At 40.5% G+C, this 20,956-nt stretch overlaps 1 protein-coding gene across 2 annotated transcripts in view; it reads left to right on the forward strand.

Moving 5' to 3' along the window:
• LOC106603663 (opioid-binding protein/cell adhesion molecule) overlaps positions 1-12,791 on the forward strand; it is a 378,443-nt gene extending 365,652 nt beyond the window's left edge. For both annotated transcript variants that reach the window (XM_014197611.2, XM_014197610.3), the window contains 4 exons: positions 6,710-6,844; positions 7,688-7,808; positions 9,105-9,256; positions 12,162-12,791. In XM_014197611.2, coding sequence (XP_014053086.1) covers positions 6,710-6,844; positions 7,688-7,808; positions 9,105-9,256; positions 12,162-12,265 — 512 coding nt within the window. In that variant the 3' untranslated portion in view covers positions 12,266-12,791. The remainder of the gene's footprint in view (positions 1-6,709; positions 6,845-7,687; positions 7,809-9,104; positions 9,257-12,161) is intronic.
• The last annotated feature ends 8,165 nt before the right edge of the window (positions 12,792-20,956 follow it).

Here is a 20,956-nt window from a genome sequence, read left to right on the forward strand (position 1 = left end):
TGCACATAGCAGTGCACTGATGCTGGCATCTCCAGGTACACTATGAAGGTGATCTGATTGGCAGCAGATTCTCTCTGAATCGATGCCACCAAATACCCAGCATACCACAGGCTGAACTGCATCTTGTGTTGACCCAGCAAGTGGGCCTTATTGTTGGGTTGCCACCTCTGAGCAGTATAGCCCTCCTGGCTGAATGTATCTGGAGACATAGCTCTGGTGCACTTTATTTTAGAACTATGTCTCCTGAAATGGCATGCATCCTTAAAAAAAAATATATATAAAATACAACTTTATTTGTCGTATACACAGGATACAGCGGGTTGTAAATGGTGCAATTAAATGCTTACTTGCAAGCGACCTTTCAACAGTGCAGTGAAATATCAACATATCCTAAATAAAAGTAACTACCACAATAAGGCAATTAGTAAACAAATATTACAATTTATAAAAGTAGTAGTAAAACTAGTAGTAACGGTATGTACTATGAAATGTGTTTTGTCAGTGATAGTGTGTGTGTGTGGAAGAGCCATGGCTTTTGTGGAGTGATATATAACGGCGGTTTGTGGGTGACAAGTTGTCGATGTGTTGAGAGTGTCCCTGGTTTGAGCCCAGGTTGGGGCAAGGAGAGGGACAGAATCAATACTGTTACAGAGAGTCAGTGGAAATAGTAGTTTCAGGTGCAGGTGAACAGCAGGTTGTGCAAGTGGACAGCTAGGCTTTTCAACAGTAATAGCCTTGTGGTGGATGCTCAGGTACCGTCTGCCAGACGGAAGCAGAGAGAACATGCTTTGGCTGAAGTCCTTGGTGATCTTCCAGGGGACAGTGCAGCTGCCTTTTCAAGCCAGACAGGATGCACTGTAGATGCTGGTGTCTTTCAGGACAAGGCTCCCATCTGGCAACTTTTTGAAGATTGGTCACTCCATGTCTGCTGTGGAAATAAGGGGTTATTATGTTACCACACCCAGTCTCAGGGATGGCTAACTCTGGAAATTCCTTTGGTCTATACTGAGTTAGGTAAATCAGTTAAAATGTTCTTGCACCTTATTAGTGGAACAATCTTCAAAATGTTCTTAAACTGTTCTAGTGCCTCTAGACAAACTATTTTCACAACCTGTCAACACACACAGCTAGCTACTGGTACTGTCAGTACTGTAAGTTGTTAGCTAACTGTACTAATGTGATGGAGCCTAATGCACTGATCTTAACTGCTAGTGCTAGATTTTCCAACCAAAAACAGCAGACAACAAAACTTATGATTTCAGAAAAATATAACATAAGCTGCCAAATGCACCCACACAAAGTAGGCTGTTGGATTGTCAAAGATTCTTACATCAGTAAAAATGCAAAACAACTATTCAGAAACTATTACAAAAATGTGATAACGTCTCTCAATAAGATTTAGTGCAGACTAGGCCTGACACAAAATGTAGAAATATTAGCCTACTTTGACAGCTATTCAGTAAATGCAGACAGATACAGAGACGCACTCCATGGAAACGTAGGCTCCCCGCTTTGGCGTGCTCTCCCTCTTCCTCCTCCTCTCCCTCTTCCTCCTCCTCTCCATGTTCCTCTTCCCCTCCATGTTCCTCTCCTCTTCACTATCTCCCTCCACTCTCCTCTTGCTCCACTCCTCCCTCCACATCTCTATTCCGCCAATCGTCTCTAACTCCTCTTCCTCCCTGCCTTTTGCTGCTGAGCCCTGACTCTCCACATTACTTTCCTTGCTTTCAATGATCTAGACGAACAGAGTAACAGAGGGAGAGAGAGAGCGAAAGAGATGGGAACGAAAAGGAGACAGTACAATTGTGGTCAGGATCATAATTCCTTTCTCTCTGCCTCTTGTTTACTTTTGACTAGTACTGTACATGTAGGTAGAGGTAAAGTGACTATGCATGGATAATATATAGAGAGTAGCAGTAGTGTAAAAATGGGGGGTGGGGACAATGCAAATAGTATGTGTAGCCATTTGATTAGCTGTTCAGGAGTCTGATGGCTTGGGGGTAGAAGCTGTTAAGAAGCCTTTTTGACCTAGACTTGGCACTCCGGTACCGCTGTACGCACGACCCTCTGTATTGCCTTGTGGTCGGAGGCCGAGCCGTTGCCACGTTGCCATATACCATGTGGTTATGCAACCAGTCAGGATGCTCTCAAAGGTGCAGCTGTATAACTTTTTGAGGATCTTTTGCCAAATCTTTTCAGTGTCGTGGGGGGGAATAGGCGTTGTCGTGCCCTCTTCACGACTGTCTTGGTGTGTTTGGACCATGATAGTTTGTTGGTGATGTGGACACCAAGGAACTTGAAGCTCTCAACCTTCTCCACTACAGGCCCGTCGATGAGAATGGGGGCGTGCTCGGTCCTCCTTTTTCTGTAGTCCACAATCATCTCCTCTGTCTTGATCACGTTGAGGGAGAGGTTGTTATCCTGGCACCACATGGCCGGGTCTCTGACCTCCTCCCTATAGGCTGTCTCATCGTTGTCATGATCAGGTTTACCACTGTTGTCGTCTGCAAACTTGATGGGGTTGGAGTTGTGCTTGGTCATTCAGTCATGGGTGAACAGGGAGTACAGGAGGGGACTGAGCACGCACTCCTGAGGGGCCCCTGTGTTGAGGATCAGTGTGACAGATGTGTTGTTGCGTACCCTTACAACCTGGGGAGGCCCGCCAGGAAGTCCAGGTTCCAGTTGCAGAGGGAGGTGTTTAGTCTCAGGGTAATTAACTTAGTGATGAGCTTTGAGGGCACTATCGTGTTAAACGCTGAGCTGTAGTCAATGAATAGCATTCTCACATAGGTGTTCCTTTTGTCCAGGTGGGAAAGGGCATTGTGGAGTGCAATAGAGATTGCATCATTTGTGGATCTGTTGGGGCGATATGCAAATTGGAGTGGGTCTAGGGTTTCTGGGATAATGGTGTTGATGTGAGCCATGACCAACCTTTAAAGCACTTCATGGCTACAGATGTGAGTCCTACGGGTCGGTAGTCATTTAGGCAGATTACCTTGATGTTCTTAGGCACAGGGACTCTGGTGGTCTGCTTGAAACATGTTGGTATTACAGACGTTTTGAAAATGTCAGTGAAGACACTTGCCAGTTGGTCAGTGCATGCTCGGAATACACGTCCTGGTAATCCGTCTGGCCCTGCGGACTTGTGAATGTTGACCTGTTTAAAGGTCTTACTCACATCGGCTACTGAGAGCGTGATCACACAGTCATCTGGAACAGTTGATCCTCTCGTTCATGCTTCGCTGTTGCTTGCCTTGAAGCGAGCATAGAAGTTATTTCATTCATATGGTAGGCTTGTGTCACATATGGTAGGCTTGTGTCACTGCTCGTGGCTGTGCTTCCCTTTGTAGTCCATACTAGTTTGCAAGCCCGGCCACATCCGAGCGTTGGAGCCGGTGTAGTACGATTCAATCTTAGTCCTGTATTGACGCTTTGCCTGTTTGATGGTTTGTCGGAAAGCTTAGCGCAATTTCTTATAAGCGTCCGGGTTAGAGTCCCGCTTCTTGAAAGCGGCAGCTCTAGCTTTTAGCTTTAGCTTCTGGTTGGGGTATGTACTGTACGTTCGGTGACTGTGGGAACTACGTCATTGATTGATGAAGCCAGTGACTGATGTGGTGTACTCCTCAATGTCATTGGAAGAATCCCAGAACATATTCCAGTCTGTTCTATCAAAACAGTCCTGTAGCTTAGCATCTGCATCATCTGACCACTTCCTTATCGAGTGAGTCACTGGTTCTTCCTGCTTTGTTTTTGCTTGTAAGGAGGATAGAGTTATGGTCAGATTTGCCAAATGGAGGGCGAGGGAGAGCTTTGTACGCGTCTCTGTGTGTGGAGTAAAGGTGGTCTAGAGTTTTTTTCTCCTCTGGTTTCACATTTAGCATGCTGGTAGAAATTAGGTTAAAGGTCCCGGCCAATAGGAGCGCCGCCTCTGGATGAGCATTTTCTTGTTTGCTTATGGCCTTATACAGCTTGTTGAGTGCCGTCTTAATGCCAGCATCGGTTTGTGGAGGTAAATAGAGAGCTCTGAAAAATATATATGAAAACTCTCTTGGTAAATAGTGTGGTCTACAGATTATCATGAGATACTCTACCTCAGGTGAGCAAAACCTTGAGACTTCCTTAATATTAGATTTCGTGCACCACCTGTTATTTACAAATAGACACAGACCACCACCGCTTGTCTTACCGGAGGCAGCTGTTCTATCTTGCTGATGGACCGAAAAACCCGCCAGCTGTATGTTATCCTTGTCATTGTTCAGCCACAACTCTGTGAAACACATGATATTACAGTTTTTAATGTCTCCTTGGTAGGATAGTCATGATTGGAGCTCATCCATTTTGTTATCCAATGATTGCACATTGGCTAATAGGACTGATGGTAGAGGGGGATTACTCACTCGCCGTCGGATCCTTACAAGGCACCCCGACCTACATCCCCAATATCTCTGTCTCTTCTTCATGCGAATCATGGGGATTTCGGCCTTGTCGGGTGTCTGAAGTAAATCCTTCGTGTCCGACTCTTTAAAGAAAAAATTGTTGTCTAGTACAAGGTGAGTAAACACTGTCCTGATATCCAGAAGCTCTTTTCAGTCATAAGAGATGGTGGCAGAAACATTATGTACAAAATAAGTTATAAATAACGCGAAAAAACACACAATAGCACAATTGGTTAGGAGTCCGTAAAACGTCATCCATCTCCTCTGGCGCCATCTTTGTCCTTCTTTGCGAGGCATTGGAAAACCTCTCTGGTCTTCGTGGTTGAATCTGTGCTTGAAATTCACTACACGACTGAGGGACCTTACAGATAATTGTATGTGTGTGGTACAGAGATGGGATAATCATTCTAAAATCATATTAACCACTATTAATGCACACAGAATGAGTCCATGCTACTCATTATGTGACTTGTTAAGCACATTTTACTCCTGAACATACTTAGGCTTGACGTAGCAAAGGGGTTGAATACTTATTTACTTAAGACATTTCAGCTTTAAATGTGTTATTAAGTTGCGCAGTTCAGGCTGTAACACAACACTATTTGGAAAAGTTAAGGGGTGTGAATAATTTCTGAAGGCACTGCACCATGTATATGGTGCCATGTTCCCTTGGGTTTGCAGATACAAAGGAGTGACTGAATCACGAATCTTAAGACATTACCCAAACTTTTTCACTTTAGTTAAAAACCTAGCATAATTATTTTAGCGACTTGACTGAAGATACAGGCATAACCGATTCTGCCATCTTTTGCACATGGAGTCGCTGAAGCCTGAATTATCATAGGTTAACCTTGCCATCACTCACCCGATCACCGCCTGCAACCATAAAATAACACAGTAATGGCCAATAACTCAATTTCCACTTCTTCGCCTCAATCTGCATAATGTAGATAGAAACACATTATAAAATGTTAAATTATCTGTACTTCCATTTCCCATGGCCCAGCACATTAAAGTTAAAAGCAACAACCCAGCCAGGACAACCTTTCCAGTCAGTCCCTTGTCAGTTGCAGCAGAAGCAGCAGTAGCTGTTGGTGGGACCAGGGCTTGGGGAAAGTAATGAGATCATGCTAATGTCGAGATATTGCTGTATGTGACATTTCAGCTGATTGGGAATGGGTTATCTCCAAGTAAAGGTGCCGCTCCATTTCAGTCTCAGCCCCATTGCCTCCTGCTCACACACACACACACACACACACACACACACACACACACACACACACACACACACACACACACACACACACACACACACACACACACACACACACACACACACACACACACACACACACACACACACACACACACACACGGAGAAATAACTGATACCGGCACATTTCTTTGAATAGCAAGACCTTAGAGACTTTATGATGTCCGTCGCGGAAGCAGTGGGTAGAGATTATACCACAGTACTGCTGATGTCTGAGGAAATGTTATTTTATGTGATGTGTGTTGACATTTGATAACATATTGAGGGCCAGTGTTTCTGTAATGTGCTACCTGCTGCTGTTGTGTACAAGACACAGCTACTGTAACTCTTGAGAATTTCCACCTTGAGTGGCTCCTGCTTTCAAATGTTCAACCAACAGGTGTAGAAATGTCACGTTGTAGTGTCTGATGTATAGCCTACACGCTACCTTGATCAATGCTGCAGACCATTTGAAAGGGTGATTTCTATGCATCTTGGATCTCACACCTGTTTAACCTGGTTACAAGTAATGTTTCATGCTCGCTAGACCATTCGAAAACAGAAGTATGTTTGCATATGTGTTCAAGGGCTGCTGCTGCTATGAATTTATTATGGTTCTTTTTTTAAATATAAAAAGCACAACACTCGCTCACCATTACAAATTCTTTGTTTTATTTAGGCAAGGTTAAAAGATGAACATTTCGGCCTTCATCAGAAGGAAGGCGAAACGTTAAATAAAACAAATAATGTTTAATGGTGAGCGAGTGTTGCGCCTTTTCCTTTTCAATTATGATTATATTTTTGAGTTGCACCTCGACTCACGTTAGTTGAGCGCCCTCCACTTCTTTCTAACTGTGTATTTTTATGAAATAAACGTTTGAGTTGTTATGTGGCTTTTTGGGAGATATTTTAGATAAAAAATATAGAAACAGCACTTCAATCATGGGGGGTTTGGTAATACTTTATGCACCGCTGTATGCTTTCTAGTTTTAAAAACAGATGTTATTGTGTTATTTTTCAGGACACAAATTTGTCACTGAAGGGGAATATGTTGATATGACAGCAATCACTAAAGAACAGTCGGGATCGTACGAATGCATCTCCTCCAATGACATCTCAGCCCCAGATGTGAAGACAGTGAAAGTCACAGTCAATTGTAAGCATGAAAACCAACAATGACGCCAAACACCACAACACTCAAACAAAGCTAAATGGTCATCTTATTTGTTGCTATTTTATCAGCCACATGGTTTTCCCAGGCTGTTGTTGATACAAGCTTGTTTTAAGAGCTTATAATAAAAACAAATATTTAACTAGGCAAGTCAGTTAAAAACAAATTCTTATTTACAATGACTGCCTACCCCAGCCAAACCCAGACAACACCGGGCCGACAAGCGCCGCCCTATGGGACTTCCAATCACGGCCGGATGTGATACAGCCTGGATTCGAACCAGGGACTGTAGTGACACCTCTTGCACTGAGATGCAGTGCCTTAGACCTCTGCACCACTCAGGAGCCCATTTTTTAAATTATGGTTATTAAGATCATTTTAGAAGCCTCTTGTTAGTTTAGCATACTAGCTCGAGTGTACATTGTTATCAACAGAAAATATACCTTACAGATTATTCAGGATAGTAGATACTTCACCTGTTTGAAACAGTTCACTTTAAAGGACATCAAAGTAATGGTTATCAGGTAGGTAGACACAGCAATATGACATCATACACAGCAGGAAGAATTCTTGCCTGCAGAAATCAAAAGCATAATTTCAATCTGTCAAGACTGCCAAAACAGGCTATTTCCAATGTGCGCCCTCCTGTGAGGAATACCCACATTAAGGAAGACCCAATAGTGGCAGATTTTTGTTGTTGTTGATTTCTGTAAGCAGGAAGTTGCCCCGCTGCATGTGATGATGTCATGTTGCTGAGTCTACTTTTAATAAATGTATATGCACTGCTATAAAATTCATTAAATAACCTCAATTTCATACATCTTACAGATGCTCCCTTCATTTCGAAGGCCGGGAGTACAGGTACCCCAGTGGGCCAAAAAGGGGTGCTCCAATGTGAGGCCTCTGCTGTTCCTGGTGCAGATTTTGAGTGGTACAAAGAGGACCGCAGGTAAGTCCTAATAGATCTTTTAGAAAAGAGTCTAGGTTTTAAGGGTCTCAGTTTTGGCCTTTGTTGGTTATAAGGAGATGTAAATCCCCCAGTTGTTTTTATTCTCCACTGGCAAAATGTAATTTTGTCACATTAAGAACATTTCTTTGGAGAACAATTTCTAATCTAAACCATCATGGCCACCAAAGGCGAGTTGTATTTCTTTGCATAATTCGTTTCTGTCAATGGGCTGCGTTGCTTGGACAACCTCTGAGAAAGTACAGGGGGTTTTATAATGAATGACTACGCTTCAAATAAATCTTGTTTCCCAAAGAACTGGCACAAGCCAGTGAAGCGTGGGGAATATTAGCAGTGCAGCCAAAGAGAAAATGTTACACAACGCAGGTTGTTGTACAGCGATGCAGAGCAGTCGTCTCAGCACGACCTAATGAGCTGTGTTCGGTATTAGGGCTCTAGAGACTTATTTGAAAAGTATTTTTGTCCATAAGTTCCCGAGACTAATAGTCTTTACCAACTGTAGCATTCATACTTGTGCTGAACCCTTCAAGGACATCTACAAATGCCAACACAGCAATGACCTCAATGGGGCTTGTTCAGTCAAACTTGACTGGATTATACTGACATTGTTTACAGACTACACCTTCAAATCGTATCCCCTAATGCAGTGGTTCTCAACTGGTTTGGCCTCATGACCAAAATGTAACCAGTTTGTCTCAGTCGCGATCCAATATTCGCATCCCATTTTCTGCGGCCAAAATGCAATCTGGAAAACTATTTGTTATGGTATATTGATAGAACATGTCAGAATTATATGACAAGGGAACAACGGTCCCACCGTTTTCATTTTCAATAATTCCATTTTGCCCATATGAATGTTAAGATCACTGGCTTGAGACCATAAAATCTAACAAATCCTCTAAATAGAGCTGCTAACAACTGTACAGTATATAGAAAATATTGTGATTGAAGAAAAATAGTTCAGAGGTAAAATTATAAAAAAATATATTGGTTCATTATCATTTCTAAACACTTTCTAACTGGTTTTAGTCATTTAAGTTCAGACAGGAGTATTTTTCATTCACTTTTTTTATTATTATTTCTCTTTTCTTTTACTCAGACACTCACAACCCATTCAAAACCTCCCCCATCAGTTGAGATTCGCTGGCCTAACGGGCCAAATATGATTGATATAAGATATACCCTTCAATTTCATGGGTATGGGGATTTATTATTGATAACCTTTTAGATATGGGATTCCAGAATTAATATTTTAAGAATGTATTTTCTTCTTTACAGACTCCTAAATGGACTGAATGGGGTTAAGATAGAGAACCAAGGTAAACAATCCATGCTTATGTTTTTGAATGTTTCTGAAGAGGACTACGGAAACTACACGTGTGTGGCCATGAACACCATGGGGATCACCAATGCAAGCATAATCCTCTACGGTAAGATTGCCTACTGTTACAGTTGTAGTACAATATCGCTATAATATACGTTATTGTGTGCACTGGGATGCAATTATAGATGCAATAATATACATATATTATTGGGGCAGCAGGTAGCCTTTCGGTTACTGGCGGTAGGCCGTCATTGTAAATAAGAATTTGTTCTTAGCTGACTTCCCTAGTTAAAAATATCTATATATACAGTTGAAGTCAGAAGTTTACATACACCTTAGCCAAATACATTTGAACTCAGTTATTCACAATTCCTGACATTTAATCCATGTAAAAATGCCCTGTCTTAGGTCAGTTAGGATCACCACTTTATTGTAAGAATGTGAAATGTCAGAATAATAGTATGATTTATTTCCGCTTTTATTTCTTTCATCACATTCCCAGTGGGTCAGAAGTTTACATATATGCAATTAGTATTTGGTAGCATTGCCTTTAAATTGTTTAACTTGGGTCAAACGTTTTGGGTAGCCTTCCACAAGCTTCCCACAATAAGTTGGGTGAATTTTGGCCCATTCCTCCTGACAGAGCTGGTGTAACTGAGTCAGGTTTTTAGGCCTCCTTGCTCGCACATGCTTTTTCAGTTCTGCTCACAAATTTTCTATAGGATTGAGGTCAGAGCTTTGTGATGGCCATTCCAATACCTTGACTTTGTTGTCCTTAAGCCATTTTTCCACAACTTTGGAAGTATTTTTGGGGTCACTTTTCCTTTGGAATACCCATTAGTGATCAAGCTTTAACTTCCTGACTGATGTCTTGAGATTTTGCTTCAATATATCCACATCATTTTCCTGCCTCATGATGCCATCTATTTTGTGAAGTGCACCAGTCCCTCCTGCCACAAAGCACCCCCACAACATGATGCTGCCACCCCGTGCTTCACGGTTGGGATGGTGTTCTTCGGCTTGCAAGCTTCCCCCTTTTTCCTCCAAACATAACGATGGTCATTATGGCCAAAACGTTATATTTTTGTTTCATCAGAACAGAGGACATTTCTCCAAAAAGTACGATCTTTGTCCCCATGTGCAGTTGCAAACCATAGTCTGGCTTTTTTATGGCGGTTTTGGAGCAGTGGCTTCTTCCTTGCTGAGCGGCCTTTCAGGTAATGTGATATAGGACTCGTTTTACTGTGGATATAGTTACTCTTGTACCTGTTTCCTCCAACATCTTCACAAGGTCCTTTGCTGTTGTTCTGGGATTGATTTGCACTTTTCTCTAGGAGACTGAACGTGTCTCCTTCCTGAGCAGTATGACAGCTGTGTGGTCCCATGATGTTTATACTTGCGTACTATTGTTTGTACAGATGAACGTGGTACCTTCAGGCATTTGGAAATTGCTCCCAAGGATGAACCAGACTTGTGGAGGTCTACAACAAATTTTTTCTGAGGTCTTGGCTGATTTCTTCTAATTTTCCCATAATGTCATGCAAAGAGGCACTAAGTTTGAAGGTAGGCCTTGAAATACATCCACAGGTACACCTCCAATTGACTCAAATGATGTCAATTAGCCTATCAGAAGCTTCTAAAGCCATGACATTTTCTGTAGTTTTCCAAGCTGTTTAAAGGCACAGTTAACTTAGTGTATGTAAACTTCTGACCCACTGGAATTGTGATACAGTAAATTATAAGTGAAATAATCTGTAAACAATTGTTGGAAAAATTACGTGTGTCATGCACAAAGTAGATGTCCTAACTGACTTGTCAAAACTATAGTTTGTTAACAAGACATTTGTGGAGTGGTTGAAAAATGAGTTTTAATGACTCCAACCTAAGTGTATGTAAACTTCCGACTTCAACTGTATAGTGTGGTTTTGTGACAATGACCACAAGAGCAGCTGCGGCTGCAGTTAAACCTCCAACATCGCCTAAACAAAAGCAATGATATGCTGTGCAGTTGTCGGTAACTGCGGATTAACGCTGATCTGACTCAATCCTGGCCTAAATGTAGATGTGTCTATCTGTGGGGTGGGGTGTAATGCAAATAGATACATTTGTTTGTCAGTGCTTATTCATCTGTGGGAGAATACTCCACAGTGAACCAAACTTGCAGTAATGTAATGTAGAGTAAAGCTATACATTTAAATAAATTAACATTGTTACTATGAATAGGACAAAAAGCAGCAACTTATTTTGATTATCTCTAGGGGCATATAATGTGAAAGAGCTGAGCCTCGTTGGATACAATAGCTATTGAGCGAATACAATAGCTCAGTATACAAATTTGTTGAGTCTTAGGGTAGCATTACAGGTCATCCACAATGTTTGGTCAACTTTTTCTCTGACTGCAGTTCCAGCAGTTTACAAAGACTAACAAACTGCCAGAAAAACACATTAAGAAGCCATTTTAGTCATCCTACACTATTCTATTCTCAACGTTATAAAGGCCCAATCCTGAAAACTAAAATCTAGCCTCAGTCGTGCTCCTCAGTTCACATGCCAAGGGATTTGGGGGAATGTTTGTTTTGTACTGCTTGTTTTCTTTTGATCATCAAAGGGGATAGAATGCCATGTCATCTCTGATATGAATGATGTGTTTGCGTGGAAAAAGCTATTTGAGATCCTTGGTATGCTTTGTTAAGATGACCAGTGTCTGATGGAGCCTGTGTTCAGTTTTCAAAGGAACCCGTCCTATTCAATGTGCAGGAGGAATCCATCTTGTTGGTTCTATGCCTAGCGTTACTGCTGATGATGACCTCTTTGCAGTCCATCCCCTAAATTACATTTCAGGAGAGGGCTCTAAAGCCAACAATCACTTTTTTTGATAAGGCATCTAAAGTTGTCAGTTAAAGCCAATAGAACCCGCAATGGTTTAGTTGTGGAGGGGAAGATAGGTAAGAGGAAGCACTGCCTCTTGAGATGCCTTAGTGACGTTAATATCAAACTATTTTTCCCAACAGGCCCCGGGACTATGATGCATGATGTGAACAGGGCTGCCCTGTCGCCCCACTGCTCCTTCTGCCTCCTGCTGACTGTTTTCTTGTTGTTCCTGCTCAAGTTTTGATGCAACACGGTTCATCCTCAGCTTTACCTAGCACTGAACAACAACAAGACTCTTGGTCCCAGAAGAAGAAAAGGAACAAAAGGAACTACCAATAACATCGTTGGTTCACTCTTCTTTTTTTTTGGTGTGCATTGGCGGTATGTCTTCATTTGGACAAAAACCAGAAGACGGGACACGTCTAGGGTGGTGGGGAGGGAGAGGGTCGACATGGATGCTGATCTGAGGTGATGGTAGTACTACAGTTGTGTCAATCTAAACTTTTATATGTAAAAAAGGGAAACAAAAAGTTCATGTATGTGTTGATAGTTGACTGGTTTTACCCAAATATTGAGGTGTACATTCAGATTACTGGTGTGTCATGTCCTGTTTGATCTATGTACAATAACATAAGCTTTTCTTAAGTAAACAACAAAAAAATTAAAACATACATTGTGATTGTTGAATTTACTGTATTTTTACAGTTGTATGCAACAGAATAATAACAAAAACAGACCATTCAATATAAACAATGTCAACTTCAGTGTAACATAGTGTGCTATCATTTCTGAGGCAGAACCATACAATATCAAATATTTAAGGAATGTTTGTCACAAATGATGTCCATGCACCACAAAACAAACATGGTTAAAACATAAACAGTACTGACATTTTTTTTTGGGGGGGGGGTCATTAAGAAGAACTGCATAGTCCAACACAGATTATGACTGTACGTTGTCTGAAATTGGCTTACACCTTTTTGAAAGGAAGTTGAGACCGACAAGGCTGATATACACAGGCAGAAATGTCCAATGAAAACAGGCTATTCATTGCACAAACAATTCGATCTCCCGCTGGCTATATACTGTAGTGTCATCCCACAATATACAATTTAGCTCATGTTGGTGTCTACAAACAAAACACAAGTGGATAAATAAAAACAACATGATGCCAACAGGATATAAACTCAGCAAAAAAAGAAATGTCATCTCACTGTCAACTACGTTTATTTTTAGCAAACTTAACATGTGTAAATATGTATATGAACATAACAAGATTCAAAAACTGTGACATGAACTGAACAAGTTCCACAGACGTGACAAACAGAAATTGAATAATTTGTCCCTGAACAAAGGAGGGGTCAAAATCAAAAGTAACAGTCAGTATCTGGTGTGGCCACCAGCTGCATTAAGTACTGCAGTGCATCTCCTCCTCATGGACTGCACCAAATTTGCCAGTTCTTGCTGTGAGATGTTACCCCACTCTTCCACCAAGGCACCTGCAAGTTCCCAGATATTTCTGGGGAGAATGGCACCTAGCCCTCACCCTACGATCCAACAGGTCCCAGACGTGCTCATTGGGATTGAGATCCGGGCTCTTCGCTGGCCATGGCAGAACACTGACATTCCTGTCTTGCAGGAAATCACGCACAGAACAAGCAGTATGTCTGGTGGCATTGTCATGCTGGAGGGTCATGTCAGGATGAGCCTGCAGGAAGGGTACCACATGAGCGAGGAGGATGTCTTCCCTGTAACGCACAGCGTTGAGATTGCCTGCAATGACAACAAGCTCAGTCTGATGATGCTGTGACACACCGCCCCAGGCCATGACGGACCCTCCACCTCCAAATCGATCCCACTCCAGAGTACAGGCCTCGGTGTAATGCTCATTCCTTTGATGATAAACACGAATCCGACCATCACTCCTGGTGAGACAAAACCGTGACAAAACAGCACTTTTTGCCAGTCCTGTCTGGTCCAGCGATGGTGGGTTTGTGCCCACGTTGTTGCCGGTGATGTCTGGTGAGGACCTGCCTTACAACAGGCCTACAAACCCTCAGTCCAGCCTGTCTTAGCCTATTGCGGACAGTCTGAGCACTGATGGAGGGATTGTGCATTCCTGTTGTAACTCAGGCAGTTGTTGTTGCCATCCTGTACCTGTCCTGCAGGTGTGATGTTCGGATGTACCGATCCTGTGCAGGTGTTGTTACGTGGTCTGCCATTGCGAGGACGATCAGCTGTCCGTCCTGTCTCCCTGTAGCGCTGTCTTAGGCGTCTCACAGTACGGACATTGCAATTTATTGCCCTGGCCACATCTGCAGTCCTCATGCCTCCTTGCAGCATGCCTAAGGCACGTTCACGCAGATGAGCAGGGACCCTGGGCATCTTTCTTTTGATGTTTTTCAAAGTCAGTAAAGGCCTCTTTACTGTCCTAAGTTTTCATAACTGTGACCTTAATTGCCTACCGTCTGTATGCTGTTGTGTCTTAACAACCGTTCCACAGGTGCATGTTCATTAAGTGTTTATGGTTCATTGAACAAGCATGGGAAACAGTGTTTAAACCCTTTACAATGAAGATCTGTGAAATTATTTGGATTTTTACGAATTATCTTTGAAAGACAGGGTCCTGAAAAAGGGACATTTCTTTTTTTGCTGAGTTTATGTAGAAATGTGTACTGCACTCCCCACTACATGAAGTGAAGAGAAATGAGTGATCTCTCTCTTTAAATGGTAAGACATGAGAGACTATAAACCCAGAAGTCAGCCCTCTGCATTGACCAGAGATGGATTGAACCGCTGTCAATGTCAGTAGGTTTGTGTCTTTTCACTGTTTCAGGACATTTTCAAATAAACAATGATGCTGGTGTGTATATTGGATGTTCATAGCTGCATATCTTTTGAACAGACAAAGGTTTCCTAATTACGTTGCCTGATTACCTAAATTACCGTCACAATCAATTATAATTCTGCAAAGGGCCTAGCAGAGATTCACAGAACCACATTATGTGTCTCCTCCAGTTTAGAATGTGTGTTTCTCATGTACTTTACCTGCATGGTTTACTGTTTGCTATAGCATTGCCGATCCCCAATGTCATAACATATAGTGCCAACAATTTGTTTTGAGCAATTGTTTTGATCAAGTGAGTCCATGAATCGCAATGATATTCCCGTTATGGTGAGTAATCAACATGTCAGCTGGAGATAAGGTTTTACATTGTCCATAAATTATGAACTGTTAAAACAAAGAAGTCCTCAGTCCTTTTGAGTATGTGGTATCAATACCATGATAGCATGGTACACACAAAATGAAACAACGCAAGTCATGTCTAGATTGAGGCTGTATGCAGTGAAGTGTAGGAATATGCTTTGTATCCAATTAAGGCTCTGAAGTTTTCATTATAAAATGTCCAGTGAAAAACTATGAATTTGTTTTAACAAACATAGCTTGCCATTTGATCTCACTAGAGTTGCCCCCACCCCCAAGTAAATATCATTGAGAAAGCTACTGTAAGTGAATTTTATCAAAATAACCTGAACTGGAACAGATAAGACTGCGCAATTATTGAATGTATTGTTACATGGTAACACATCTAACGCCACAAATTGACACACACATCTGTTAACACACCATATAGCACTACACTGTAAAAGCTGTTAAATCGCCATATAGCACTACACTGTAAAACCTGTTAAAACACCATATAGCACTACACTGTAAAAGCTGTTAAAACACCATATAGCACTACACTGTAAAAGCTGTTAAAACACCATATAGCACTACACTGTAAAAGCTGTTAAATCGCCATATAGCACTACACTGTAAAACCTGTTAAAACACCATATAGCACTACACTGTAAAAGCTGTTAAAACACCATATAGCACTACACTGTAAAACCTGTTAAAACACCATATAGCACTACACTGTAAAAGCTGTTAAAACACCATATAGCACTACACTGTAAAACCTGTTAAAACACCATATAGCACTACACTGTAAAAGCTGTTAAAACACCATATAGCACTACACTGTAAAACCTGTTAAAACACCATATAGCACTACACTGTAAAAGCTGTTAAAACGCCATATAGCACTACAATGTAAAATTAAGTATTCATTGTGCTACAAAGAGAGTCATTTTGAATGCCTCACCTTTTAATCTTTGACAGAAGCCCTGCCCCCAGTGTTCTCTCAATCAGAGGGTGGAATAATAAAGGCTGAGGATATCTCTGTCCCCTGTATCTCTATCAACTATCTATATGGGGAGGCTCAAGCTGTTACATCTTCCCCTTTTCTTTCAGATGAATAAGAACCATTCAATGTCACAGCTGTCACTTCTGATCAGCCTTCGCACAGCTGCCCCACAATGCCATCAACACCTGGTTTGTTGCATGTTGGGTTCGTCCCAAAACTGCATGGTTATCAGGCAGCAGCAGAGAGGAGTGTGTGTGTGTACACACACACACACACACACACACCATTTTGGAGACCATAATGGCTAAAGTTAGGCCCCCTTTCTAGGGCCAAATTCCGACTTAGGAAATTACGCCTTTCCTACGCACTTTATGAAGGTGCATAACGGGCTTTGCAGGCGTGGTTCCCTTGCGCGCGCTGAATAAATGTAATTCAATCGTTGAAAACCCTCCTACTTGCTGTCCAACAGATTTTTTGGGGTGGAGTTTTCAGTACATTTATCTTAAGCCATCCCTTTTAAATACGGTGTAGCTTTTAGTTAGATCAATGAAAGAAAGCCATCTAAATATCTGCACGGAAGAAAGAAAACCGTGGTTTGATTCATTCTGAAAAATTGCCACATTCAGTTCTTTAAGATCTGGTAATGTTGGAAGAATAGTGTACATATCATTATAATAGGGAGAATAGTGTACAATAGTAGTCTATACCCTCGTCTATTGCCTGTACTAACCATGGAACTATGTGATGACACTGCCAAGTATTGAGCCATGCGTCGGGTTCAAACTGTTATGGCTTGGTCAGCACTCTGCTCCATAACGATTTAATTAGCCTATATGTCTTTTTTTATACTATTAACTGTTACTAATGATCCTCAGCAACAACCACATGGCCGTGATGGCGTTTACAGAGGAAGCAAATGAAGGTAAATGAAACATTGGAACTAAATGGAATGATAATGTAGGCTATACCAACTGAAGGGATCTAACAGTAAATTGGCAGTTAAATATGTGTGGTTATTAGACCTACTGACGGTCAATACTGATAATGGCTAATATTTAACATGATAGAAATGGAAACAGAGAATGTCAGGGTAGCCTATAATTAAGACATTTGAGAGTGCCCATCCCTACTAAAAGGCCTTACAATTAAAATTCTGCATAATGGCACGGCATTTCTTAAACTTTACTGTGTTACTATGTTGATATTCTTCGGTTTGCTGCCATATTACTGGTTTCACATTTGTCTGGTTTCACATTTGTGATTGTAAGGTAAAATAGATCTAAAACAAATGTTATTTCCCTTATCCAAAAGGATTACTCATTTACATAGCTCTTGTCAAGTGATTACAGTGCATGGAGAATGGTGGTATTTCTATCAAAAAAATAAAGTAGATGCTTTTTCCACTTGGAACCTGTAGGTAAAGGTGGTGGAATTAAGGCAAGGTCAGAATACGGAGTATCTGTAGACACAGCTCCACCACACCTTCATTTATTCCAACTCCAACCAAAACAAATAGCAGGTAAATAGCACTTTATTCTCATGCTTAAGTTCGTCAGAGTACGCATAGAGAGAAGTGCATAAAAAGGGAATTACATTCCATTTACACTTGCTTAACTCAGGTCGGAATCGGGCCCATAGTGAAGACTGGTGAACTGGGTTAGGCTGTTAAAGCTCAATAAATCAGGAAATCACAATGCTAATATCATAGCAAAACGTGGTTGACTTAAAGGCACTTTGCTCTAAATGTAAATAGTCAGTGTTATCCCCACAATAACCATACAAATTAAGAGAAGACAAACCAAGGTTATGTAGTGCATTGCATTTGAAAAAAGAGAATATTCAATGATTGACTGTTACTGGATGAATACAGATCAAATGAAATGTTGTCAATACACAAACATCAGTCTGCGGTGTGGTTTTGAACGTGCTGTTTATATGTAAAAAGTGACTATTATAAAGACTGTTGTCCCCTAGGTCAGAAGGCTAAACACTTTTGTTTTTCTTTCCACTCCCCCACCCATGTACAGTGGCCCTAAGCGGCAAAGTGGCTTGAAACCTTTGATCCACAGTTAAAAACAGAAATTAGTATTTCTTCAAAGTTTTCCAATGTCTGCACTTTTATTTATGAAGAACTGCTGACTGTTGTAACTCATCCACGAAAAAATGATCAATTGAAAGTGAAAGGAAAGCTTTTGTAGCCTACACAAGTGCAGTCACGCCGTCATAAACAAAGTTCAATGTGAATCTGTGTATAAATCATCATGAACAGCGTATTAGTCATAACTGTAATCTTGCAGTTGTGACAAAGAGAGGATCAAAAGATAGATTTCGATCCTGGGGAAACAATATCTACTTTAAATGTTCCATGCCTGGAGTCAACATACATGACTAGACTAAGCTCATAGATAGAGAGCTGTTGTTGTTTCTCTCTTGGATCAAACCCCATCCACTATACAGTAAAATCAGTCAAAGCATTAACCATACTGTGTACTGGGTAACACTGTACATATGCTGTCAATAACAGCTTGTAATTGTCTATTAATAATTAATGAACCATATTCATTATTTTGTTTATTTATTCTCTACAAAACTATAAACAGACAGAAATTGCATAGGAAACCTTTCACTAATTATTATTGTCAAATGATAAGCCCTTTGTAACAAGGCCCTGTGTTTGGCAAGTAATACGTATGTTTTGTCATTGTTTTACATTACTTCGTTCATGTTTGTTAATTATGATTTCCTTTAGCAAATAGCACACAGAAAGGAAGTGTTACCAAGTAGTATGTCTGGGTGCAAAAAATTATGTCCAGCTAGCTAACGGTATGAACATAACGCCAATCAAAACCAACATAATATAACACAACTAATACGCAATCTGAAAAAGTCCACTGTTTTTTTCCTGCACCATTATTATAAACGGATAATTCAGCAAAGTCCCAAAAGCAATTTGTTCTCTAGCTAAATAAAGATAAAAATAATGGGTTGCAGTGTCTCAACACATGGAAGTGAAACTTTCAAGGTAGTTTATCATAAAACATGATGAAATCTGGGAACAATCCCAGTACGTTGTGAGGTATGCAGTATAACTGAAAGAGAGGGTATATAGACTATACAACTACCTATATCATGCGAGCAGTGTGCCTTGTGTGCTTTAAAAAAAGTATATATATTTATGTAGTTGGTACCACACTGTAGTCCAGGTCAAGTATATCACACTCAACAGCAACAGTATTATCTGGAAACAGCAATGCAATTCCATCAGATATGCATATTGTGAATGTTTCAATTTAATTCCAATATGAATTGTCTCGAAGTCTCTTTTTCAATTTCAGGTTACAATAGCCTTACGATAAACATGGCAACTTCCACAATTATTTTACAATTCGTAGAAAACAACTAATGTCAATTGCACTTAATGGCAAATTACAAATTAAGGGGGTTCATACGTTTGTAGCCTCACAAAATATAAAGTACAGCAATGTATCAATCTGTAAAGAAGAACTATATGCTATCAGTGTCCGCACATGATGCCCTTGACTGCATCGCTGGCACTGGCACTCTAGGATAAATAAAATACAACGTTAACCAGCTTCAGGGCGTAATACATGTATACATACTGTACATACATTCTGCTCCAATCATTACACATCTGAATGACATACAGTAACTCAACCACGTGCAAATGTCATGCTAGAACAAGAAAACATCTGACACATTATTACTGTACATGCACTTTAAAAGGAGCACTACTCAAACTCAGTTTCCACCCACAGTGAGCCCCTAACGTCTGTTTGTAAACATGTGTGGGTCTTGGCAAACGTACCTGCCATATAGTCATTTCATTTGTATTGTAACTGCCATATAGTCATTTCATTTGTATTGTAACTGCCATATAGTCATTTCATTTGTATTGTAACTGCCATATAGTCATTTCATTTGTATTGTAACTGCCATATAGTCATTTCATTTGTATTGTAACTGCCATATAGTCATTTCATTTGTATTGTAACTGCCCCAAACCAATGACGAGAGTGAGGGGTTTTGGAGCAGAATTCAAATAGCTATTTGGCAGAAACACATAGGACAAATCATAGCTTGAGATATGCACATTACTCAAACTTTTACGTAAACCATGCAATGACGTCAACGAAAGATTTGCACCAAAGTATGAGGCATGTGCAGTAATCTCAATATAGTGTTCCACCCTAAATGATGATCTTCATCCCATTCAATCAAACTGGAAACAGGAATTTATTAGTAAGCGACTTTATTGGCATTCAAATGTGCAGATACTGTTGCCTTGTTGCCTTGTTTATTGACTACAGGATATACTATGCTGCACATTTGTTTTTCAGTGCAACTTGTCAAGGTATTCACTATCTGTAAATGAAATGGTATTGTAGATTTTCTTTTTTTCAGCTTTTGGTTTCCTTTCTATTCTGTCAAAAGTATTAACAAAAACTATGTCAATGACTTTTGTCAAGAAACTAAATGAACTTACCAGTATTGAACTATTGTGCATGTTAAGGCATAGTTGTCTTTTCTATTTGAGAAAGAGTAAGAGATGGTTGTATCTGTGTAGTGTAATAAAGCTTCATGATATTTTCCTCTAAATGTGTTTTATCCCTTGGCACAATTATATATATATATATGAATATATATATAGGAATGTGCACTCTTATAGGAACTTGCTTTGGGCTTTTACTAAGAAATGAAGAATGAACAGATGCTATTCTTCA

This window comes from Salmo salar, chromosome 04, assembly GCF_965601325.2.
Source record: "Salmo salar chromosome 04, fSalSal1, whole genome shotgun sequence".
NCBI lineage: Eukaryota > Metazoa > Chordata > Actinopteri > Salmoniformes > Salmonidae > Salmo > Salmo salar.